Raw genomic sequence first — 23,639 nt, forward strand, 5'->3', positions numbered from 1 at the left:
ATGATAATTAAGGAATTAAAAAATTAAGGATAATTTAGGAATTAAAAAATATATAAAAATAAAAAAGTTTTAAAATATTTTTCATATTTCTCTTGAAAGTAAAATTACTCCTAATTTTCCATAATGTTTTAATATATGCAGTATAAAATGCTTTATCAAAATTTAAACATAAATTATAAAAAAAACTCAAAGGAAATCGGTATTTTTCAAATCAATTTATATCAAACACGGTAATCACTTAAGTTTTTCGAATATTGTAACATAATGACACCCTAAAAAATTTATTTATCCTAAAACGCTTATACAAAGATTTTTTTCAAAATAATTTCGTAAATTCTTATATTATACATCTATATTATTAATCAATGCTATATTATTATTATGTATTATATATAAGTAAATTTCATAAAATTACCTGTTAAAATTTTAATTCTTCTTTGCAATATTAAGCAATATTTGTTTTTGTTATAAATCATTTATATTTACGTGTAAATTATATCAAATGTACTTATGCACATCTATTTTTTTAATTAAAATATATATTTATTTATATTAATGTAATAAAAAATTTGATCGTTTAAAAGTCTCTTTAATTCCTTATATCTAAATAATTTAATGAATTTCGAATATTTTGCCATTCTTATAATATTCGATAATATTCAGTACGCTTTCTCTTAAAGTTTAATAATATGTAAAATTAAAGTTTTTTAAACATATTTAAATGCTACGCTTTGTATTTTCTTTAAAACATGATTGTTTTTTTTTTTAAGTTTAAACTAGTTTTAATTTAACAATCAATAGTTTATAAAACAAAAAAACACTTATTTCGTAAATATTTTTTATTTTTATTAATCCTATTTTTCACCTTTGGAAATGTTAATTTTATATTGAAAATAAAAAAATATTTAATAAAATTTGTATATGTGGCGTTTGTTAAAGTATATTTTGAACATTTTTAATTATTTTCGAGCACTTTATTTGATTTTTTTTTCAATTTAAAAAAAAATTTTAATTACTTAACTAACTTTTTGTTTATTAATTGAATTTAAAACAAAAATTAAAAAAAAATAAAATGTTTCAATAAAATATTTTTGTATATCTGCATTTTTGATAGCATTTTTAACAAAATATTTCAGGCTTGTATTGACCCATAATATCCAAAGTTTTGTCCTCCTGATGTAATAATATAAAATGGAAAATTGAAAGAGGAAAAACCCAATAAGAATGATAGAATTAAAACAAAAATTATTCAAAAAATTTACAAAAATTATAATTGAACAAAATAATATTAAATGCATGCTATTTAAACTAATTTTAATTATATTTTGCGGTTAGTTACTGTGATTATTTGATGCTAAAGAAACTAACTACCTTACACTATTTACACATGAGTAAATATTATAAGAATTGAAAGATTTATCTATGATTTACTTAACAAAGTATATACGTAAAGATATATAGTTACTTAATTCGATGTTAATAATTATTTGTTAGAAGTTGTGAAAAATATATCAATGTATAAAATAAATGAACCTTAACCAAACTTAATACTTATGTGTTAATAGTTTAAATTAAAACTGAATTTAAAAATTTTCAAAGATTTAAAAATCAGCTAACATCATCGCAATTCACATTTTTTTTTTGTTAAAATTTTAATTAAATAAATATTCTTATGTACATACACATCTATGAAAATGGTATTCAGTATTTTTTTCAATTGTAATAAAGCTTTTTTTAACAACTTATTGTTAAAAAAATAACGATCAATTGAATTAAAAAAAATGTATTTGTTTACCATACAGAATACAGTTAGAAATAATGCATAACGGTAGGTAGAAACTTTTTTTTTTAGTTGATCTGATGTAATTTTGTATACTATTCTGATAACTTTGCAAAAGTGATATAGGTAACATACAAGAAATTTAGTAATCTTACAATCTGTTTATAATGTTAAAAAATTTCAAGTCGAAAATCTAATAAAAATCTTTTTACACTTAAAACATATAATTGTACAGTATACTAGGACTCCTCGCGTGACATATAAAATTAAAACGGTTTTGCATAATTAATAAAGAGTAGCAATAGTTTTTAAAGGAGTACATTATAAATAATAAATCAACATTTTACGACAACGAGAATAATCTGGTACAGGAACAAAGTATGGGAACATATTCTTATGAAGAACTATTCAAATAGCCTTCCCAGCATCAAACAATCATCGTAAGTGTTCAATTTCAGCTTTAAAGAAATTAACGATTGATAACGAAATTATAGAAAGCATTCAATGACTTGAAAAGGGAAGCTAAAATTGTTTGAAAAGATAATTAAATATAAACTCATAAATAAATTTAAAAAAAAATCAATCGTGAAACTTGAAGATCATTTGATTACCTTGAATTAAATTATATAATTTTTATTTTATCATTAAGTAAAGCAAATGCTATTTTTTAAATAAAAAATTCAACTAATTAAGGTGTGTTTAATGTTGTTTTGAAACTGTTTATTTTTTTTTTAAACAATATTATGGAACAAAATTATGGAAACGATTGCTAGATTGATGTTGCTGAATAATTTGGTTACTGCAAAGAAGATAAATTTTTTCAAAGATTTTTAATTTTTAATTGAATTTAATCTTAATTTAATGGAGTGTTGTTTATAATTTCGTATACTTTTACAATTGGTCGTGAATTATAATTCAATCTCTGATTTATAACATTGCCTAAAATGAATGCATATTTATTTTAGATAAAATAATATTGAAATTTTATAAAATTAATAATAATTAAAAAACAATAATATCGCCTAAATTGTTGTAAAAACAGCATTCTTTTAAAGATTTAGCAAATTACCAGTAGTTAAAAAACTGTGTTTTGAAATAATTTCAATTAAATTCAAAATTTTGCAGTATTTATTAACTCACAGTTTCAGAACCTATGTTGAATAAAAGTAAAAAATTATCACGTGACCAATCTACTTCGATAAGTTTTTCATTTATTGAAATAATTATTAACATTTTAATTAAAATTTGAACATCTATTTTCAAGAATTAAAGTTTACCTATTATTGAACATTATTCAAATTGGACAATAAAACTGGTTTAAAAAAAAAGTTCAGTGTTTTCAACTAAGGAAAAATAATACAATCAAATAATTTTGTTTTCGTAGTAAATAAGCAAATTTTATTTAGTCATCTACCAAAAATTAATTAAAAATACAATAGAATCACTGAATTTATAATATATTTTTAGTTATGTAAAAAATATATTGAATGCAGGTTTATACCACAAAATGTGGGTTTAAACTGTTCTTTCTAAAAATAATTGTTAACAGATATCATTTTTTTATACGAAAAAATAATTTTTTGTTATTTAATTAACATGAAATTGAAAGTTTTTGTTTTTAAAATTTTAGATAAAAGTAAATATATGGTTATAACTCTCATATTTCCACAAATATAAATTTGTAAATATTTATAGTCTATACTCTAGGTCAGGGGTCGAAAACTAACGGCCCGCAGGCCGCACACAACTCGCTAAACAATGAAATATTTTTTGAAGAAACTAATAAACTTACAGAGAGTGCAAGTGGTGAATTGTTTTTGACGACAAAAATGTGATCTACATTGAGAAACTTATTTTATTGTGTGAAAGCTCTCAGCAAAAGAGATGCAGAAAGGATAGCTTCTGCTGAATGTTTAGAATGCTTGAGTAAAATAATTCACATTTTATCGAAATAATAATAATAAAATACCAAAAAAAAAGTGATGACGAAAACCAAAAATTTAATTAAAAGTGGACTTAACATTATTTCTTTATTAATGATTACGTAAAAGCACTATTATGTCTAATTTGTAAAGAATCTATAATTATATTCAAAGAATTTTGTTTGTGTCGCCACGAAGGGTAAAAGTGAGTATGATAACATATATGAATCACTATTCTTTTTAAACTACATTTGAGTGTACGACCAATTTAAAAATTTTTATTTTGAAAATGTCCCGCTGCCGGAAAAAGGTTACCAATCGCTGTTCCAGACTAATACAATTGAATTTATATAGTCGTAATATTTTTGTATATTTTTCTCATATACCATGTATGAGCATACGTGGTAAACTATATAATGATAATAATATTGTAATTAATTATTTTCAAATCCTATTAAGTATGAATGATTATTTTTAGTTTGGCAAAATTAATTTGGAAATTATTAAAAAATAACTTGGTACTTTATTTAAAAAAATATTTTTTTTCTTATTTACGCCTTACCTTTACATATAAAAGGCATGCTTAATTTTTTTTTATACAAATCTAAAAAAAAAAAAAACTTAAAAAACGCGTAACGTATTCCTAAATAACTATATATTAAAATTACTTCCTTTAATTTGTATGACGTCAATTTTTTTCAATTTATATTAAAAGTTCATTCTTTTCAAGACAATATACATATTACTTAAATTTTAATCAAAAAAATATGGGATTTTACATCGATAACGCATTAGATAGCCTTAGATGCAAAAGAATTACATTTTCAAACCTCATGTTTGGAAGTATAATTCAAACAACTAAGAATTCACAATCAAATATTAGAGTCCTCTAATTTTTAATTCATTGCATTTAATTCGTTGCATATATAAGTAATAAGCAATCATATTTAAGGCTTAGTTTACTTAGTCTAAAGTCCAGTCTAATATGACCAACTGGTGATAAAAAAAATCGATATTCAAAATATGGATTCCAAAATTGATTATTTTTTGCTAGCAGTATTGTGTTAAAGTGTACCAGACGAAGCTGAAACACATACATATGTACATATGTATGTATAAAAATGTTATCAGAAATTAATTATCGTTATTGTTTCTTGAATTTTTGAGAATTTTGAAAATTTTTCTTTATTTTTTTTTTTAAGTGTTGTGTTTTTTTTACTTTTTAGGCGCTTTATATCCTAAAATTTTAAGCATTGATTACTCAGAGAAGTCATTGAAGTCATTGAAGTTTTATGAACCAAAATCTTTCAATTAGAAAGATTAGTTAATTCATATTATATTTGTTTCCGTCAATTTTGACAAAAAGAACTTTTTGAATTAGAGTTTGTATCTTTGCTTATTTTATCTTTGACTTTGAAAAACTGAACGATAAGCTAAAGTGTAGATATGTATCTTAAATAACTTATCTTAAATAACTTCACGAAAATATATAAAGAATTATTTTGTTTTGGTTACTCGAAATTATCACACATTCAATTCTTAAGTAATTTGCAAAAGAAAATTCCCAAAAAATTTCATTTGTACATACTTATATAATTTATACATGTGAGCTTTTTTGCTCATGCTAATTAGTGAGCACATTAATGTGAAAAGACCGTCAATGTATATGAATTTTTTTACACTTTATTTTCATTGCCACTTCAACCGTACATTTAAAATAATTTCAAAAGCCTCTACGAAACACGGATAATTTTACACGATTTTCATTAATTTGGCATATAATTACTTAAATATTTTTTGCATATGGACATTTAAAAGTATAAACAAAATTATTAAATGAAAATCAGTTATTTTTCACGCTTAGTAAATTATAATTTTCTGACTACAAAAATTAAATTAATTTTTTTTTTTATTTTAAAATGTGCTCAGTGACCTTGACTTTGACTTTACCTAATTATTAATATTATAAAATTAGAAATGTATGTACATAAATTGACTTCAGAGCAATGCATTTTTATTTATTTACCTATGTAATATTTAATTTATTCAACTTTTTCTGTATTATTGCGAACGAGTTCAAAATAAGAAAATACAATTTGTATTTGTTCCGCAAAATGAAAATATGATAGCATTTAAAACAAGCCTTGAGTGCTTCGTACTTTCATAAAATATTAATTATTAAATAAAATTTTTCTAAGACATGAATGTTTGTAAATGAGTTTTACAAACTCATTTACAAATAGATACAAATACACATTATGTATATATAATAAAATCATCAAGAAAGTTTATTAAACAAGGAAAAACAACCAGCGGATTTTCGGTAAAATTTTAAAAAAGAATCTAATATGTATTTAAAAATTGTTAAAAAAATCACATGATCGTTAGTAAGTAATTTAACAGAATTATTCTTTTAATTTAATAGAAAATTGAAATTTATTTAAAATTTAATAAAATAAATTATTAAAGAAAACCAAAATTGTTAACAAAGCGAAAAATATTTTTTTGTTGACAAAAACTAATTAGAATTTAAAGGAAAAATTACGTTTTGTTAACTCCATACCGCCAGTTTACTCAGCAGAGAAATATTTCAGTTTCTACCTCACACGGCTTTTATTCACATAAGTGAGGTAGGTTACTCTAGCTAAAAAATAAAACAAATGTCACGGAAAAACAAAATTTAAATTTTCATTTTTTTTAACCATAAGCCTATTATAAACTTGTATTTTAACATAAATACTTACTTTAAACCTAAAAAGGAGGGATATGCTAAACTAGCTCACACTTTCGATACACACTTTCGATGGACATTGTAAATATTCATTTACGCAAGTTTTATTATCATGTCACGTAATTATAATGCTCTTTTAAAAAGCAATCAGAAAATATAATTGCTTCCACTTTTATTTATTTTTATTAATAAATAAAAGTGGAAGCAATTATATTAAATTTCTATAATGTATTAATTTTGCTTTAAATCTTGCTTGAAAAAAAGTTCGAATTTAAAGTTAAAATTTTTAAAGCTAACCTGTTCACACTTCAATGAGTTCTATAAAATTTAAATTAGGAATTATTTCATTAAAAGCGATTATTATGCATGATTTTTTTATACCTGTTCAATAAACAATAAAAGTTTTTCAATAGGCGAACAATTTTTTTGTCATGGTTAAATTGTGATTACATCATGTATTTGAATATTTTTTAAAAATTAAAATAAGTGAATCTTTTGAAAAACAGAAGAATATTTACTTAATTATTTATAAATAACGGAAAATTAAATATTTTTTTAACATAACTATAATCAAATACACCTTACCCTGTTTTTGTAATAATTCTAAATTTTAAAGTTATATAGCAGTTACCAGGATCTATCAACCTATTCCACAAAAACTATGCTGAGGGACATGTCAAACCTACAATCGGACACGCGACTACCAAGTTTCATGAATCTAACTTTATTACTTTTCCCAATATTTAAGCTTAGCTTTACGTTCGGCTTACTGTTACATAACCTTAAAATCACAGCCATACCATAAAAATTTTCAAAATATACATACGTAAAATGTTAATGGGCACGCTTTTACAAAATTTAATTTCCTATCTTTTTAGTTTTTTGAAATATTTAAAATAATTTCTTTCAGTTTTATGGCAGCTATCCGAACCCGCGTCCGTCCTTGGCAGAAAAGAAACAATTCGTAAAAATGTGATGGTGTTTGCTTTATTCGTTTTTAAGTTGAAAGGGACAAACAGATATATCTAAATCAACGCAGAATTTTACACTGAGCATGAATATAATATATACTTGTTCATACTTGAGACGAATTCTTCAATGTACCCTTCACGAAGGTGTTTTTCTAAAAATTTTTCGAATTCTAAAATTTCGAAATCTAAAATTATTATTTTATTTCAAAAACTTAAGTACTTGTTTAAAAAAAAGTTCTGTGCCTATGAACAGCATTAATTTTTTTTTTTAATTTTGATTGACGAGTGAAATGACGATTTTGGCAAAGAAAATATATGTACACTCCACGTTTTAATAAAATTAATTGCTTTTGTTATTTTTCTTTTATATTTTGGAAATATAATATGTATATTATATAATAAGTGCGTGGTAACGTGTTTTCAATAAATAAGCATAAAATACTCGTACCAGTATGCTTGAAGCGCAGTTCACATGCAAAACATATAAATATTCAAATAAAAATCAAAAACTAAAATAGAATTGTACTATTTATAATTATAATTTATTTAAAGAAATGAAATAGTTTTGAAAATAAAAGACTTTCAGCTAATACAAAATTCACATAAAAAATGGTAAATTGCTACACCAGCAATTAAAATACTTATATGTACATTATAATAAGTATTTACATAAATATATAAAAATGTGTTGTACAAAACTGTTCCTTATAATATTTATGTATTCCTAACCCTCCCATAAAGAGGTGTATTTATTAAGTAACAAAAAAAATCTGATATGATCAGCACATAACCGATCGAAATGTATATTGCCTAGTTTAGTGAAAGTGTTACAGAAGATTATGAAAATGCGTTTTGAACACTTCCCTTCAATTTCAAGAAAGTTAGCAAGCTTTTAGTTAACATACCTAGAAAAGTGTGAATTAAGCTCTTAGTAATATTTTGCTTTGCGCCACCTGAATTAATTGAAACGTTCACCAGTTAGTTTTGTTACCAACCAGAACTCAAATATCAAATTTCAAGAAATTACAACAACTCGTTCCGTTGATATGGTAAAAAATGTAAAATTGGCCCCAAAATCGGTTTCTGATCTTTCCAAAAAATTTATAGAATAATTGTTTTAACACCCCGAACTTGAATATTTAATTTCAAGTAAATTGGTTGATTATTTTTCTTTATATACTCAAATATGTAAAATTACCGACATCGACACACCGACTGACATCTCTCAAAAAGTAGTTTATTTACGGTTCCTAGAATGATCAAGTTCTTTATCATCGAAAACTTGACATCCAAAATTTGATACCATCACATCACCTACATTTTTGTATAATGACGTCGATAAAAAAGCACAACTGTGTTATTTATTATGTATTTTATAAATTTGATATTGATTAAACCTGACATTGGCTCTAATAACAAATCTGTTTTAATAAATCGATAATCAGTACTCGTATCTAGTCCCTAAACACTAATACGAACGAAATCACTTCAAATGAATATTGTGTAGAATGCACTTAGTAAAAGAAATTGTAAGTTAAAATTTATTTTACGATGTGATCGTATATCTTGCTGTTTTACTGTTCAAGTGATAATAAAGTTAGTAATTATGATATATAAATTTTTAATACAGAATATTTTTTTCATTTGTTGATAAACTTGTTTGTAAACTTGTTCGGAAAACCTTAAATTATAGCATGATTAATTATATATTTTATTAAATTAAACTTGGTTTGAAATGTTCTCACAATTCAATTTTCCATGATGACATTTCGTAACACAAGAGATTTGTCAAATTCACGAGAACACATTTTCATAACTATTACTAATTATTTCTAGTAAACAGTATGATATAATTTAATTATTTGCGATTTACATCATTTACATTTAGTTGCGATTATAAGACACATCTTCTAATTGGCTTTCATGTAATGCAAAAAGTAGAATGAGAAAATCATTCATAAATAATTCTTATTTCATAGAAACTCGAGTTTACAACTTGCTTTTTGACTTAAAATTTGTTCTAAATCAATATCAAAAAATATTTTTTAATGCAAATTATACTTTTCAAATTAAATTTTTTTCTAGTTACTCTCGAATTGTTATTGTTGTAGTAGTTTCAGTTTATTTTTCAATAAGAAAATATTACATAACGAAGCTATTTTTAAAATGGAGAAGTTTAATATGTAACGAGATTTTTATATGTACATGAAATGTATAAATAAGCAACTATGTAAACTGCAAATTCAATATGATAAAAAATAATGAGTCACGTTATTTAAGTATGCCATATTTTTTATATTTGTACAGAATAAGTTTTTACTTTTTTTTATTCTAAAAATAGGAAACTTCTAATTTAAAAATTTAATAATAATATTGTTGCTCATATATGTCTCGTGCCAATGTCAAGTTTAATCAATACTAAATTTATAAAAAGCAAATTAGAATACTTTCCCATTATACACTCATTATGGATAGGTGACGTAAACATTATACTTACAGCGTCTCACAGTGAAAGTTATGCAAGAAAAAATAATGGTTTACTTATAAGTATAAAAAATTATTTACTTCTTAATTGTGATTGATTCTTAAAGCGCATACAATTTTCAACAAAACAAAAAAAACAAAAACTGCAACACCAATGGCAAAAGTTATAAATAACAAGTGCCCTAATTCAATACTATAATGCAAAAGATTCTAATTGAAAGTCTAGTTTTCTATCGTAAATATGTAAACAATAATTTCGTGGTCGCTAGTCTTCTCTTTATTTCCTAGAACACTTTTGAATCATATACTTACATATAACAAAGAATTTTTGACATCATTAACCTGAATAATACCAATAACAGCTACTTACTAATTCCTACTGATTTCCTTTTTTGGGATTTTTCTTAAAATTTTTAAATAATTTGTCGTTTTTATATTAACATCTACAGATTTCAAGTTTCAGGTATTTACAGATATCACACAGAGACACACAATGACACACAAAAATAATAATTTTCAAAAAATTTATTTTTCATGCAAACAAAAAAAATGCTCTTGCTGCATTTTCACTGTGAGACACTGTATATATCCATGTATTATTAGTAAATATCTTTATATTTGATATTTAGGAATAAAATTGAGCAGGATGAACAAGACCTTCTTTAATTATTTGGATATCTAAGTATATATACCAACTTACGTATATATTACTTACTAAGACAGGTAGGTAATTACTTATATTAAATATTTCTATTATAAATAGTTTTTTAAAAATAAAAAATAACGATCGTAAAAAAATTTAAAGTATCAAAACTATTAAATCAAGTAACATAGGTAAGTACTTTCCTACCTAAGAATACTATTTTTTGCTATAGAACTAAATTTCATATTAAGCTGGTTGCACTCTGTCGGATAAGTTATGTATAAGTATTAAAAAACTGAAAAATTATTTTACCTTTTATGACTTATGACTTTTTCTTATAAAAAGTAAAAATGCTCTAATATTAATAGAAAAAAACATACGTAGGTAGGTACTTACCTACCTAATTCGTTATTAATAAAAAAAATCGAATTTGAACGTGCAAAGAATTAAATTTGCAACAATAAAAATAAACATTTCTGACATCCACTAAATATCTACGATGGAAATCTATCCAGAGAAATGTATCAGCATAATAATGTACATTAATAAATATGGAAATATACATTTACATAGATAGGTGGGAACGTGCAATATTAAAATAACATAAAACAATAAGCAAACAAAAGAAACAGCATTATAACCTTTATAGTAACATAGATTTAACCGCAAAGTTTAAACTTTTAGTTTTAACAATTGCTTACTTTACAACTATAAAAACTCTGAAAACATTGAAAAACCAGTTTTTTATCTCAAACAAAAGAAAATCAAATTTCTAATCAAAGTCTTATAAAACCATTATTGGAATTCAGGTCAATTAGGTGACAATATTCTTATGATTTGAAAATTTTTTCTTTTACATCTGTAAAATTATTTTACATAGTATGTATGTAGGTTCATATGCATACCTACATAACTATATACATACGTTTATCGAAATGAAATTGAGTGTGAAAGAAATGGGTAAGATACTGACTCATTTGCTTTTCTTATAGGTACTTATAAAATGTAATTTTGTTTTTTTACTTACAGGATGAATCTTCGGAACAATCAATTAGGTAGGTACCATTTAATCCTTTGTAATAAGTCCTTGGATTTTTCAATCACTTTGAATAAACCAAAATGCAATAACATACATTCGTATACATATGTATATTCGAATTTGATCTATATTAGGTTTCTAATTGATGACTAAGTCTTTTTAATTTATTGAAAATCCACAAAAAACATGTAGGTAAATCGTAAAATTCAATGTACTCAGATATTTATTTAAATCTGATCGGAAAAAAACATACTTCTTTTTTTTCTAAATTCATATATCACAAATATTTATTCGAATGTATTAAAATAATAAAAAGAAATTATTTTTGTGAAAGTACAATCTAATATATTTCTAAAATCAAATGCATTTTTACTGAATAAAAAAAATTCAATAGGAATCACCACCTTTCATTTTATTGCTTGTGAATCAAACTAAAGAAAAAAATTATTTTTGTGCAAATGCCAAATGTAGCTGTCATCAGAACAAATAATATTGAAAATGAATTTCGAATATAAGTAAAAAACAGCAAAAATGTCAATAATGAATTCCACAATTCACTATCTGTTCCATTTCATACCATTATATTTCATTTCAATTTTTTTTCCAAAATATTTTTTTAATTGGTTTGTGTTCAAGATAAATTATATTAATGTACATTGTATTTGTCATTAATAAGATTGTTTTATTTTTTCTTTCATTTCTGATGAGAACACATTAAAAAAAACTGATACCAGAAACTATTTTATAGACTTAGAATTTTATATAAAAAAACGAGAACATTTTATTTTTCTTCTTTTCAGCTTTTTAAATTCTACTTTTCAAAATATATGAAAATATTCAAATAAGTACAAAAACCAAATAGTAAAATTATAATTGACGACTTGCACCAATATTCCTTTTAAAAAACTGAAAAATTCCCTTAAAAAAATTTAATAAAAAGCGTTTCTTTGTGTGCGTATATTTATGAAAAATACAAACACAAGTACAAATATTTACGTTAGAAATACACATACCCACATACGAGTAGTTATAATAAGTATATAATTCAAAAATTTTTAAAAGCTTTAAATTATTCAGTTCATATAACTTCATTTTCAACATTTTTTTCAAATAGACACTATTGTTTTTTTTTATTACTAAAAGTATTGACTGCGTTAATATCTTCACATTTTGTCATAGCATATGTAGACACTCGCATATATGTAGATATTTGTTTTTTTATGAACAAAATAAATTATTTACAAATCAAAAAAATTTTTTATTAAAAGTAGCTGACAAAATTAATAAAGTTGGTTAAAACTTTAAATGGTTTTTAAGGTAGCAATTCTTCAACTGAGAATACTGCTTTTGGAAAAAAATAGAGGCGTTAACATAATGCTCGAATTCAAGGGTTGATTGCGTCATTTATTCTTAGCTTTCATTCATAGAAATTTGAAAAAACTTGCAGTTTCGGAAAAATGTGCTGTCAAAAATGCGACTTTTACAAATTTCGAGAGATGATAACTTGCGAAGGGATAAAATTGCAAAAAATTTTTTATTAGTACCTTAAAAGTAACAAAAGTTTCAGACTACTACAACCTATCTTAAAAAGAAATGGCTTTAGGTAATGCTTAATTCTAGCAGATACCTATTTATTTTTAATATTATTGTTCATTAAAAAAAATGTTAATTATTTATTAAATAATATTCTTAATTAATAAAGAATATTATTGTTCATTAAAAAAAATGGAAATCAACATCATAAGCATCAAAATCATCAACATCATTTTGAAAATTATTTAAATATTTTTTTAAAATCCTCAAAATATTAAAGTTTCAATTTTTTTATTTCTTTTTACCTTTTGTTTTTATTGTCTTTATGTTTATTTTGTGCCCAAAAGAAAAAAAATCCCTTTTTAATTTTTAGTTTCTGAAAAACTTGTTTTTGGTGTACGTAGCGACATCTAATCTAAAAATGTTTCAATTCATAATCTCTTACTTATTTCTGCTGATACACTAGTTTTAAAACCAAGTGGTTTGTGTCCATGTTAACAATTTCAATAATGTTTCCATTTTAATTTAATGTTGTAAAATGGATTAAAGAAACGTGTTGTAAAATAAATTCATTTATTTGTTCCATAATTTAAACATGCTTGAAATATTTCATAAATAGCTTCGAAAGCACATTAATAGCTTTAAAAGCTAAATTATAAGAAAATTATCACCAATAATTTTCAGCATTATTAAGACCAAAAGAAACAAGTTTCAAAAAAAATTTATGTACATATACATTGTAAAATTTCAAATAAAATGAATTTGAAAGTGAATAAATGAAGTGTTCATTTTGTGAAATAAATGAAATTTTTTTCATATTGATTTTTTATTATGAAACAAAAACTTAAAATAGATACATACATATTTATAATTGCAATTATCAAGAAGGATGATTATTAGTTTAAAATTAAGAAACCTCCATCTATAGGATAGATGCAGCAGATGAATCTATCGTAAATCCTGAGTAAGAAGAAGAATATTTCGCAAATCCTAAGTGAGAAAGGAATATTTCAGAAAAAATTAAAATAAGTTCGCGGTTAAACATTTTTGTTGTTGCAATCCAAAATACAATAAATAAGATATCCTACTAACTACACATGCTAAGGGTCCCTTTGATGAAAGTTTGAGAGATTTTCCATTCATACAAAATATTATCATATTATACTTACATATGTTTGTTTTAATAAATATTAAGTTTTGTTATAAGAAAAAAATATATCATCACTTATAGCGTTATTCGTCCGGAACTTTTCAAGCTAAATTCACTGCCTTATCAGATTTTAGTATGTACATATAACGAATATACACACACATAAAGTTTCTATAAAACTAATACAAGGAGCGCATGTGTGGAAAAGATCAAATTTGAATCAAAACTCGAACAAGATCTTTAAATATCCACCCGTTGACCGCACTACTTTATGCAGCATTTTAAAAAAACAAACTAATGTATATTTAACGAATATCAAACGATCTGATAAATAAATGAATGTCTTTCAAATTCCTTTAGACTTAGTTTTCAACTACACAGATATACACATGTATATGAAATGCTTATTATAGTTATAAAACATGTAGGTACGTCTAATTATTACATTTATATATTTCTTTTTTTTTTTTGAGACAATCAGAAAAAATGTTTTTTATAATTTTATTGAACATTTTTAGCAATGAGAATCAAATGAGACCATGAACAAGTACAACCATGCATAACAGTGCTTACCTGTTGCATATAAAAAACAAAAGTTGTGTAACATTCTGATAATGCAAACTGTTAAATGGCTTTGCATTCATAGGTATTTCTTTGGTTAATGTGAGATTATATAGTCCTTGTTACATAGTCTTCTTTTAGCTTTAGATTGATTTTGTTTCAATATTATAACTTTTTTTAACCCGCACTCAAACAAATTTGAAAAAAAGTTTCAAAAACTTAAAAATTTATTCTTCCTTTCATTACCTTTACGTCTAAATGCTAAATTTTTATACTTTATTAAATTTATTACATAGAATTGCTTTACCATATCTTTTTAAATTTTAAAACTGTTCTACAAAGCCTAATGAATTTAAAGGTTTTCAGGATTTTTGTTCACTAAAAAAGCTTCAAATAATAACATATTTCGGGAATAAAATATTGTAGTTAGAAGCTAATACTTTTTCAGTTAGAATTTACATTCCAGTATAGAACTTTACCATTTAACTATTATTCTAAAGTTGGTGAAGGTACCAAACTAAAGAACGAGGATCAAAATGGTGGCTATAAACCATTTCGAAGGTCATATTTCTGATTTGAAAATAAAATATTTTATAGCTCGTGATATTTTTACTCAAATTAGAAATAATTTTTATCTTTATGACATAAACGTATTTCAATGTTTCTTATAGTCAAACGGGCTATAATTGTTTCAATTATATGGATAAAATAAAGCTAAAAGGGATAAAATGCATAGCCATTTCGTAAGTAATCCAATTTTGATATATAAATGTATTAATAAAGATCTAATAATAGCTCTTTTGGCAATAGCGCATATTGTTTTACAAAATAAAATATAGCTGAATAAAAAATGTTTTGAAGAACACAAGTTCATCGGTATTCAAATAAAAACATTAGCACATGGGAACGAATTTATTTGTAATGTGCCATGGAAATGATGCTAAACTTGTTGCAATATACCAATACGTACATATGTAAGTATATGTAAATATTAGCAATAAAATAGTTTTCACAAGTTCCTTTAAATAGTAAATATATGTATATGTACATACATATGTCATAAATTTATAATATACAAAAATGTAAATAAAGTACAGGTACCAAGTAAATATTAATTATCTCAAAAAGGGAACTATAAATATTGCAAAGAGCTACTCATATATTATTTTTTATACTAAAATATATAATACACTAATAGTATAAAGTAATATTAATGTGAAAATATACATTAAGTAATATTGAAATATGAAATAAAGTGTACACTTTTGAGACACGCTTTTATATTTAACGAGAAAAAAATAGAGTTGACCTTGTCAACTCTGTGATACCCGTACGAATTCGTTATCCTATGTGCGAATAACTAATGTGCCATAACTAACTATGGGGCAGACTATGACTTTAAGTTGCCGTATTACTATATTAATTTATGCAAAATTTCAGTACAATGTGTTTTTCAAAATACTGGTTGTGCCAAACTACTATTGAAGTTGTATGGCAGCTACCAGAAAGAGCCAAGAAATTTTAGCGAATTTCATCAAGCACATCGGCCCTACTAACATATTCACTTGTGTGAAATCTCAATATCACAGCTTTTATAGTTTCTGAGATATAGCCAAATAACTTTTGAAGTTGTATGGCAGGTACCAGAAGGAGCCAAGTAATTTCAACGATTTTTATCAGACACATTGGCCCTACTAATATATTCGTTTGTGTGAAATTTCAATACCATAGCTTTAATAGTTTCTGAAATATAGTCAAATAACTTTTGAAGTTGTATGGCAGGTACCAGAACGAGCCAAGTAATTTCAACGACTTTTATAAGACACATTGACCCTACTAATATATTCGTTTGTGTGAAATTTCAATACCACAACTTTTATAGTTTCTGAGATATAGCCAAATAAATTTTGAAGTTGTATGGCAGCTACCCGAACCGGTACCCCGATCACGTCCAATTTAAATAGGGTTCTGGCACTTACTACAATAAATCATTTGTGAAAATTTGGTGAACTTAGCTCAATTAGTTTTTGAGTTATCGTTCGGACGGACGGACGGACGGACGGACGGAAGGACGGACGGACGGACGGACGGACAGACAAAGCTAAATCAACTCAGAAATTGACGCTGATCAAAAACATACACTTGAGTCTATATCTAACACCGTTATTTCTTAGCGTTACAAACGGTAAGGCAAATTTAGTATACCCTTCGAACATACTTTAGTATACCCTTCGAACACGACATTATTGTAGCCAATTTAGAAATATTTATTACTCAAACTAGATAATTTATTTTCTGAAACGGTTCAAAAGCAAAACTAATTTGAAAATTATATTTCTAGAACTGCTTTAAATTATATTCAAAATAAAAATAAACTGGTAAAAAATACATTTATTTGAAAATTAGCTATAAAGTGTGGCTGTCGTGATTTTCTATATAGTCTGGTCTGATTATAAAAAATATCTAATTTAGATAAAATTTTTCTCAGTGTGAGGTTAAAAATTATGGAAATATCATTGGAAATTAATTAAAAACATTATACTACAAAATGCTGATTGAAGTGAAACCAATTTCTATATGCGATACGAACTGAACTACAGTAGAGGTATAAAGAAATTATGGGCAATTTATTGTCTACGTTCCTTTCTATAGTTCTATTTACTTTTTCAATTAAATTGGTTACATTCAATCTTTCGACCATCACTTAAATTCGCAACTACCATAATATTACATAATTTAGACATTTGATTGACAAAAATTTGAAGCAAACTTTAGCTTTAATTTAACAATATTATGGTTCGAAATACATCGTTTAGCCTCATCAACTTAAAATAATTCATTACCCTTCTTTCTGAACTTACGAAAAATTTTATGTATAGAAATTTTATTTATTTTATTTAATCTAATGTATTCTTTGAAAAATAACTGCAATTTCAATGTTTAAATTTTTTATACGAAAATCATATTTTTCCCAATTAATGCCACCGATTTTAATTTCTCGAATTTTTATTATAAATTATAAAAATGTTGTATTATACAAATAATTGAATCTTTGACTTTCTAGTTGCACAAAAAAAAACCAAATTCAATATTCCAACTTTATCATTACTTTCACAATGAAAAATGCAACAATAATAATTTGATATATACAAGAAATTTTAAACTGAAACTTAAAACAAGAAACTTTAAACTTATGACCGGCATTATTGCAATTGCATTTGCTATACAATTCGAAATACAATACTAATGAATATACATGTACATGTACTTACATACATAAATAATATATATTTAATTTTAATGAATACATGCATTTTAACCAACAAACAAAAACACAATCATTTTGAATTTTATAACTAAGTATGTATGTAATTTGTATATGGGTACAGTGATTTCGTAACATTAAATACATATTTGTTTATACATATGTATTCTTTACCATAAACCAAAATTGTTAATGTGTTTTAATAAAAAAAAACTTTAATAAAAGCTATGATAGTTTTATATTAAAGCAAACCCAAACGCAATTAAAAGCTAAATATTACTACAATTTTTTCTTATTTTGTGGTTATAATTATATCAATTATCATAATTATTTTCAACAAATATGGTTTACAGAAATGACATACCTTTGGTGGTGGTCCAGGTGTTTTTGTAATTGAACTTTTTTCAGCAGATGTTGATGAGCGTTTCAAACGATTTGTTGAATCTATATAATTAAAAAGAAATTAATTATAATTACATTTAGTTAACGCTTTATAATAAAGAGTATAATAGAAGGAGAGAAGAACAATATTTTGTTTTATATACTATTTGCGGTAGAACTAAAATAATAAATGAAGAATTTTGTTTTGTATTATTAATTTGTTATTAAATGAAACGGCTAAAAATTCAAACAGAATGAGGAATTTATTATTTGTTGTAATACAAGCTAAGTATTAAAGTTATTAAAACCTTGGCTGGTTTTGGCAACCTTCATTTTTTAGGATATTACATCCTACTTCAATACTTTGAAGATGACTAATAGATTGAAATTAAAGTTAGAAATATCACAACCATTTTCCTTTCTTTTTAACACTTTTTCAAAAATTTTTTGAAAAAAAGTGCTTATTAGTTTCATTCTGTCCGTCCGTCCGTCCGACCGTGGACACTTTTACAATTCTTCTACACCCTTGAAGATAGAAAGCTGAAATAGAAATTTATTTCTGTAGAACAAAATTTTTACCTATTTCCCCCCCTCTAGAAGTTATACCCCCCCCCCCCCCACCAAAAACCCTAAAAATGGCCTTTTTTAACTATTTGTTGCAATGAAACCATAAGCATTTTTAAAATTTTGCGAACGCAGAAAGACAGCGGCTTGCTTGCAGTAGAGTTAATTATTGAATTAAAGGAAACGATTTATGAAAATATTTTTAAGTCTTCGCAATAATTTCATACGCAAACTTTTGACATTGACTGTATAATTAACTATCAAATTAAATTTTCATCACAAAGGTTTATAGATGTAGACTTTTGCTCTTAAGAGTAAGTAAGTATGTAAACAAGCACTCATAATAATTATGAATTCATATTATGATAAATTTACATCTAAATTTTTATTTCAATCAGATATAAATAAAATAATTTTACAAACAATAGTTTGAATAAACACACAGCTATGCATACTTAAATAATCGTTTAAAATAATTTACATTACAACTTACTATGTATGTTAATTTGATTGGTACGTAAATTTACAAAAAAATTTTTATTCAAATTTTTTTTAAAAATAGACGTATATACATATGCATTTATATAATTGATATTATGTAGTTAAATTTTCTTATAGCGGACAATAACCTGAACATTCTATTAACCTACTACGAGTCTCGTGTGTTTTTTCCTTTAGATAAAAACGAGTCCAAGGTAAACAACCATTATTTGTACTATGATATTATATATATATATATATATGATTATATATATGCAAGCATTTTATATTAGAATAATAGTAACAATTGTATAAGAATAATTTAAAAGCTGCTTTAAACATTTATTCGTAACCGTTGCATAGAAAAAAACACATTACGTAAATGAACAAAACCATTCTATGACTTTTAAGAATAGAGCCCGAATAATTGTAAATGGAACTTTTAAATTAATCACGCATTAGTTTATTCTTTGTCTTAAACTATTTCCAGGGGTACAATAATTATTAAAAAACCTTGTTAGAAAAAAAACTAGGCTTATAAAAATTATACATAACATGAAGATTCACACATAATTTTAATGTTTTATGATAAAATAACCTAACAATAAAAAAATTAGTGCTTTGGACCTATCCACGGTACAAATAATTACAAATAATATTCTTAATAAGATTTATAAATTTACCGTTTAGTTTACAACAATGATAAAAATTCGTAATATGTATGATACGTCATATAGATATAAATATATGTACATATTATGCATATTACACATATTATTCTTGCTTACTGAAGGGCTAGGTTAATCAAAAACTGATAAAGCAAAATTCACCAAATTTTAACAAAAGTTTAAGATGATGAACATTTATTGGAATTGTATGCTCAAGAACGCGCCATAAGACTATAAGGATTGTTTGACCATATCTCAGCAACTGCGTCGTGTTTAGCTAAAAATTAATACTTTTTTTTCTTAGAAGTATTTAGGATTTTATAAATCCTTGGGGTAGTTTCTATATACCAATTGAGGATGTGATTCTTTACATTATACATATATGTATATACAGGGTGACTAAGTAATCAGTGACATAAAGCATACCATTATTTAGAGCATCAAAAATGAGTAAAATTTTTGTTCAGAACTAGGTGTTAAATCTTAACGGTTTCCAAGGACCAGGTGTTTTAAAGAATTTTCAAGAAATTTCTACTTGCCTAAGTTCTTTTATCCAATCATTCGATCTTTGGAAAAAATCTAATTTTTCCCTTCTTTCCGAAATTATTCCGAAAATACATAAAATACAAAGTCAAGTAATCTGTTGCTTTTAAGCCCTGTACTGGCGCTTTCTAAAACTGTTTATTTGAAGCTTCCAACTTTTTCGGAAACGAAGTTATAAGCAAAAGGACTTGGGCAAGTAGAAATTTCGTGAAAATTCCGTTAAGATTTCACACCTAGTTCTGCACAAAAATTTTACTCACTTTCGATGTCTTAAATTATGGTATACTTTATGTCACTGATTACTGAATCACCCTGTATATTTGCAATCCGCTCTTTTCTAAAATTTCTGTCTTCAATTTCTTTGTAACAATTACATATGAATGTAGATAAGTATAGTGCTGTAGTATTCCTTAATTCAGTGAAATTTAAATCTACCTGTTTTCTTTTAAAATTTATTTATTTTTTTGCATATAGTGAAAATTTAATTTGAACCATTGCTGGTCATTAACCGTTTTTTATTTTTCATAAGAAAATTATCTATCTACATCACGTATTTGATTATACATACATATATCTACAAATAAACACATATATGTGTAAACAATGTACTTATGTAAGTAGATATGTCAAATTTAAAAGTTTACGATTGCATTTTATTTTCTATTTGTATGTACATACATAAAATTATATGTACATGTATTGTAGTAAAGGTATTTCGTAATTTTAAAACTTTCATTTAAAATTGCATTTGTCGATAGTAGGCTTTTTTATATGGAAAAATAAAAATGATGAACAATTTTTTTAATAGTTTTTTTTCAACACATTCAAATACATGTAAATGAATTATGGCGAATAATAATTCCTTTATATTTCATACTTATATATACCTATATTAAAATGAACAGGTTGTAGTTGTTTTTGTTTTTATATAACCAAATTAACATACATATAGATAACCATAATGACCATTTGAGGTCAATATGTACATAAGAACTTACATCTGTATATATATATATAACAGTTTTCCCTTGAAAATGTGAAAAATGTGCTTTTACTACATCTAATTGCATATTTTTAGGATAATTAAACAAAAAAATATTAGAAAATCGTGAGGCTAAGGATTGAGTTGGATGGTTAAGTAATACTTACTTAAGGTTAATAATTATAATTTACTAAGTTAAGGAAAATAATTATAATTTTTAATGGCATTTTTGTTTTCCTTTTGCTTTTATAGAAATTTGTGAAACCATGCAGTTTCCAAAAATACGGCATTGAAAATTCAAATTTTATAAATTTCAAGCGATAAATTGGGAGAAGAGGAGAGAGAAAAAAAAATCCTTTAAACGATATAAATTATGTATTTATTAGAGTCTAAAAGATGCCAAAATTTCAGACTTTGAAAAACAAAACGGGATCCACAACGAATTTTGGGCTATAAGCTTTAGACGGAGAGAGGGGGATAGGTAACAATTTCAAGGCATATTTATGTGCAACACTTAAACTTTCTATCTTAAAAGATGTAAAAGTTTTATTAACAGGCACACAAAGGGACGCATGGACGAATAAAGTGAAATTAATGTACACTTTTTACCGACCGTATTGTGTAAACAATAGGTAGGTTATATGATGGCAACAAATTTTGCATATCGAGTTTTCGGTGGGAACGTACTTCTCCATAGTAGGGAAGTGTAAATAAACTATTTTTAGTAGAAGTAAATATAGCTTTATAGCGGGCCTGTTTTACATTTTTGAACATTTTGAAGCAAATATTCAACCGATTTACTTGAAATTTTATATATAAGCTTAGCTCGACCGCCCGCGAAAATTCCAATGTTTTGGAAGAAATCAGGCATCGGCAACCAGACGTTTACTACAGCCCAAATATACATTTTTGTGTATATAAAGAGAAATAATCAATCGATTTCATTGAAATTCCTCATATTAAAGCAATGAACATATGAATTTTTTGGAAAGATCAGGGCTCGAAAACTGATTTGCAGGCCGATTTTACATTTTTCACCATTTTGAAGAAAATATTCAACCGATTTACTTGAAATTACATACGAGTATTTGACTTTCCGTTTTGAAGAAAATATTCAACCGATTTACTTGAAACTATATATTTGACTTTGCTCGACCGTCCGCGAAAATTCCTAACTTTTGGAACAAATCAGGCATCAGTAACTGGACGTTTACTACAGGCCTAATATACATTTTTGTGTATATATGTAAATAGAAATAATCAACCGGTTTCATTGAATTTTAATATTTGAATTCCTCGTATTAAAACAATGAACATGTAAACTTTTTGGAAAGATCAGGGCTCGAAAACTGATCTGCAGGCCGATTTTACATTTTTCATCATATATACGGAACGAATTGATAGAATTTCTTGAAATTTGATATTTGAGTTCTGGTTGTTACCGAAAATAACTGGCGAGCATTTCAGGGAATTAGGGTAGCATAAAGCGAAACTCTACTAAAAACCAAATTTACATTTTTCTAGGTATGCTAACTATAGGCTTACTAATGCCCTAAAAATTGGAAATAAGTTTTTAACAGACATTTTCATAATATTCTGTAACACTTTCATTTAACTAGACAATACACAATGCGGTTGGTTATTTGCTGATCACATCAGATTTTTTAATATAACAAAATGTGGAGAAAATTTTAGAAATAACATGTCTATTAGGCGAAAACTGAGCTCAAAACCTTAGAAAATGAACGAAAACAAAGTATTTTTCAAACAAAAATGATTCTTTTTTAATCTTTGTTACACAGCAACATGTACTTACAAATATACATATGTAAGTATTACAACAACATGCATTATTAACATGTACTTTTTCTTTTCTGAAATGAAAGACATTTGCATTACTTTTATTTGTCTACAAAATATTTCCAAAAGTTTCAGGAATATC

At 25.0% G+C, this 23,639-nt stretch overlaps 1 protein-coding gene across 3 annotated transcripts in view; it reads right to left on the reverse strand.

The window, feature by feature from the left end:
- LOC129618758 (probable serine/threonine-protein kinase DDB_G0282963) overlaps positions 1 to 23,639 on the reverse strand; it is a 92,061-nt gene that overhangs the window by 14,672 nt on the left and 53,750 nt on the right. Inside the window, exon 4 of one of the 3 annotated variants that reach the window (XM_055533723.1) lies at positions 18,444 to 18,523. In XM_055533723.1, coding sequence (XP_055389698.1) covers positions 18,444 to 18,523 — 80 coding nt within the window. Of the gene's footprint in view, positions 1 to 415; positions 647 to 11,558; positions 11,965 to 18,443; positions 18,524 to 23,639 lie in introns of those variants that run through there. The other 2 variants (XM_055533724.1, XM_055533725.1) reach the window with 2 other exon arrangements.

The sequence above is a fragment of the Condylostylus longicornis genome, unplaced genomic scaffold (assembly GCF_029603195.1).
Source record: "Condylostylus longicornis isolate FDR11 unplaced genomic scaffold, ASM2960319v2 ptg000010l, whole genome shotgun sequence".
Classification (NCBI taxonomy): domain Eukaryota; kingdom Metazoa; phylum Arthropoda; class Insecta; order Diptera; family Dolichopodidae; genus Condylostylus; species Condylostylus longicornis.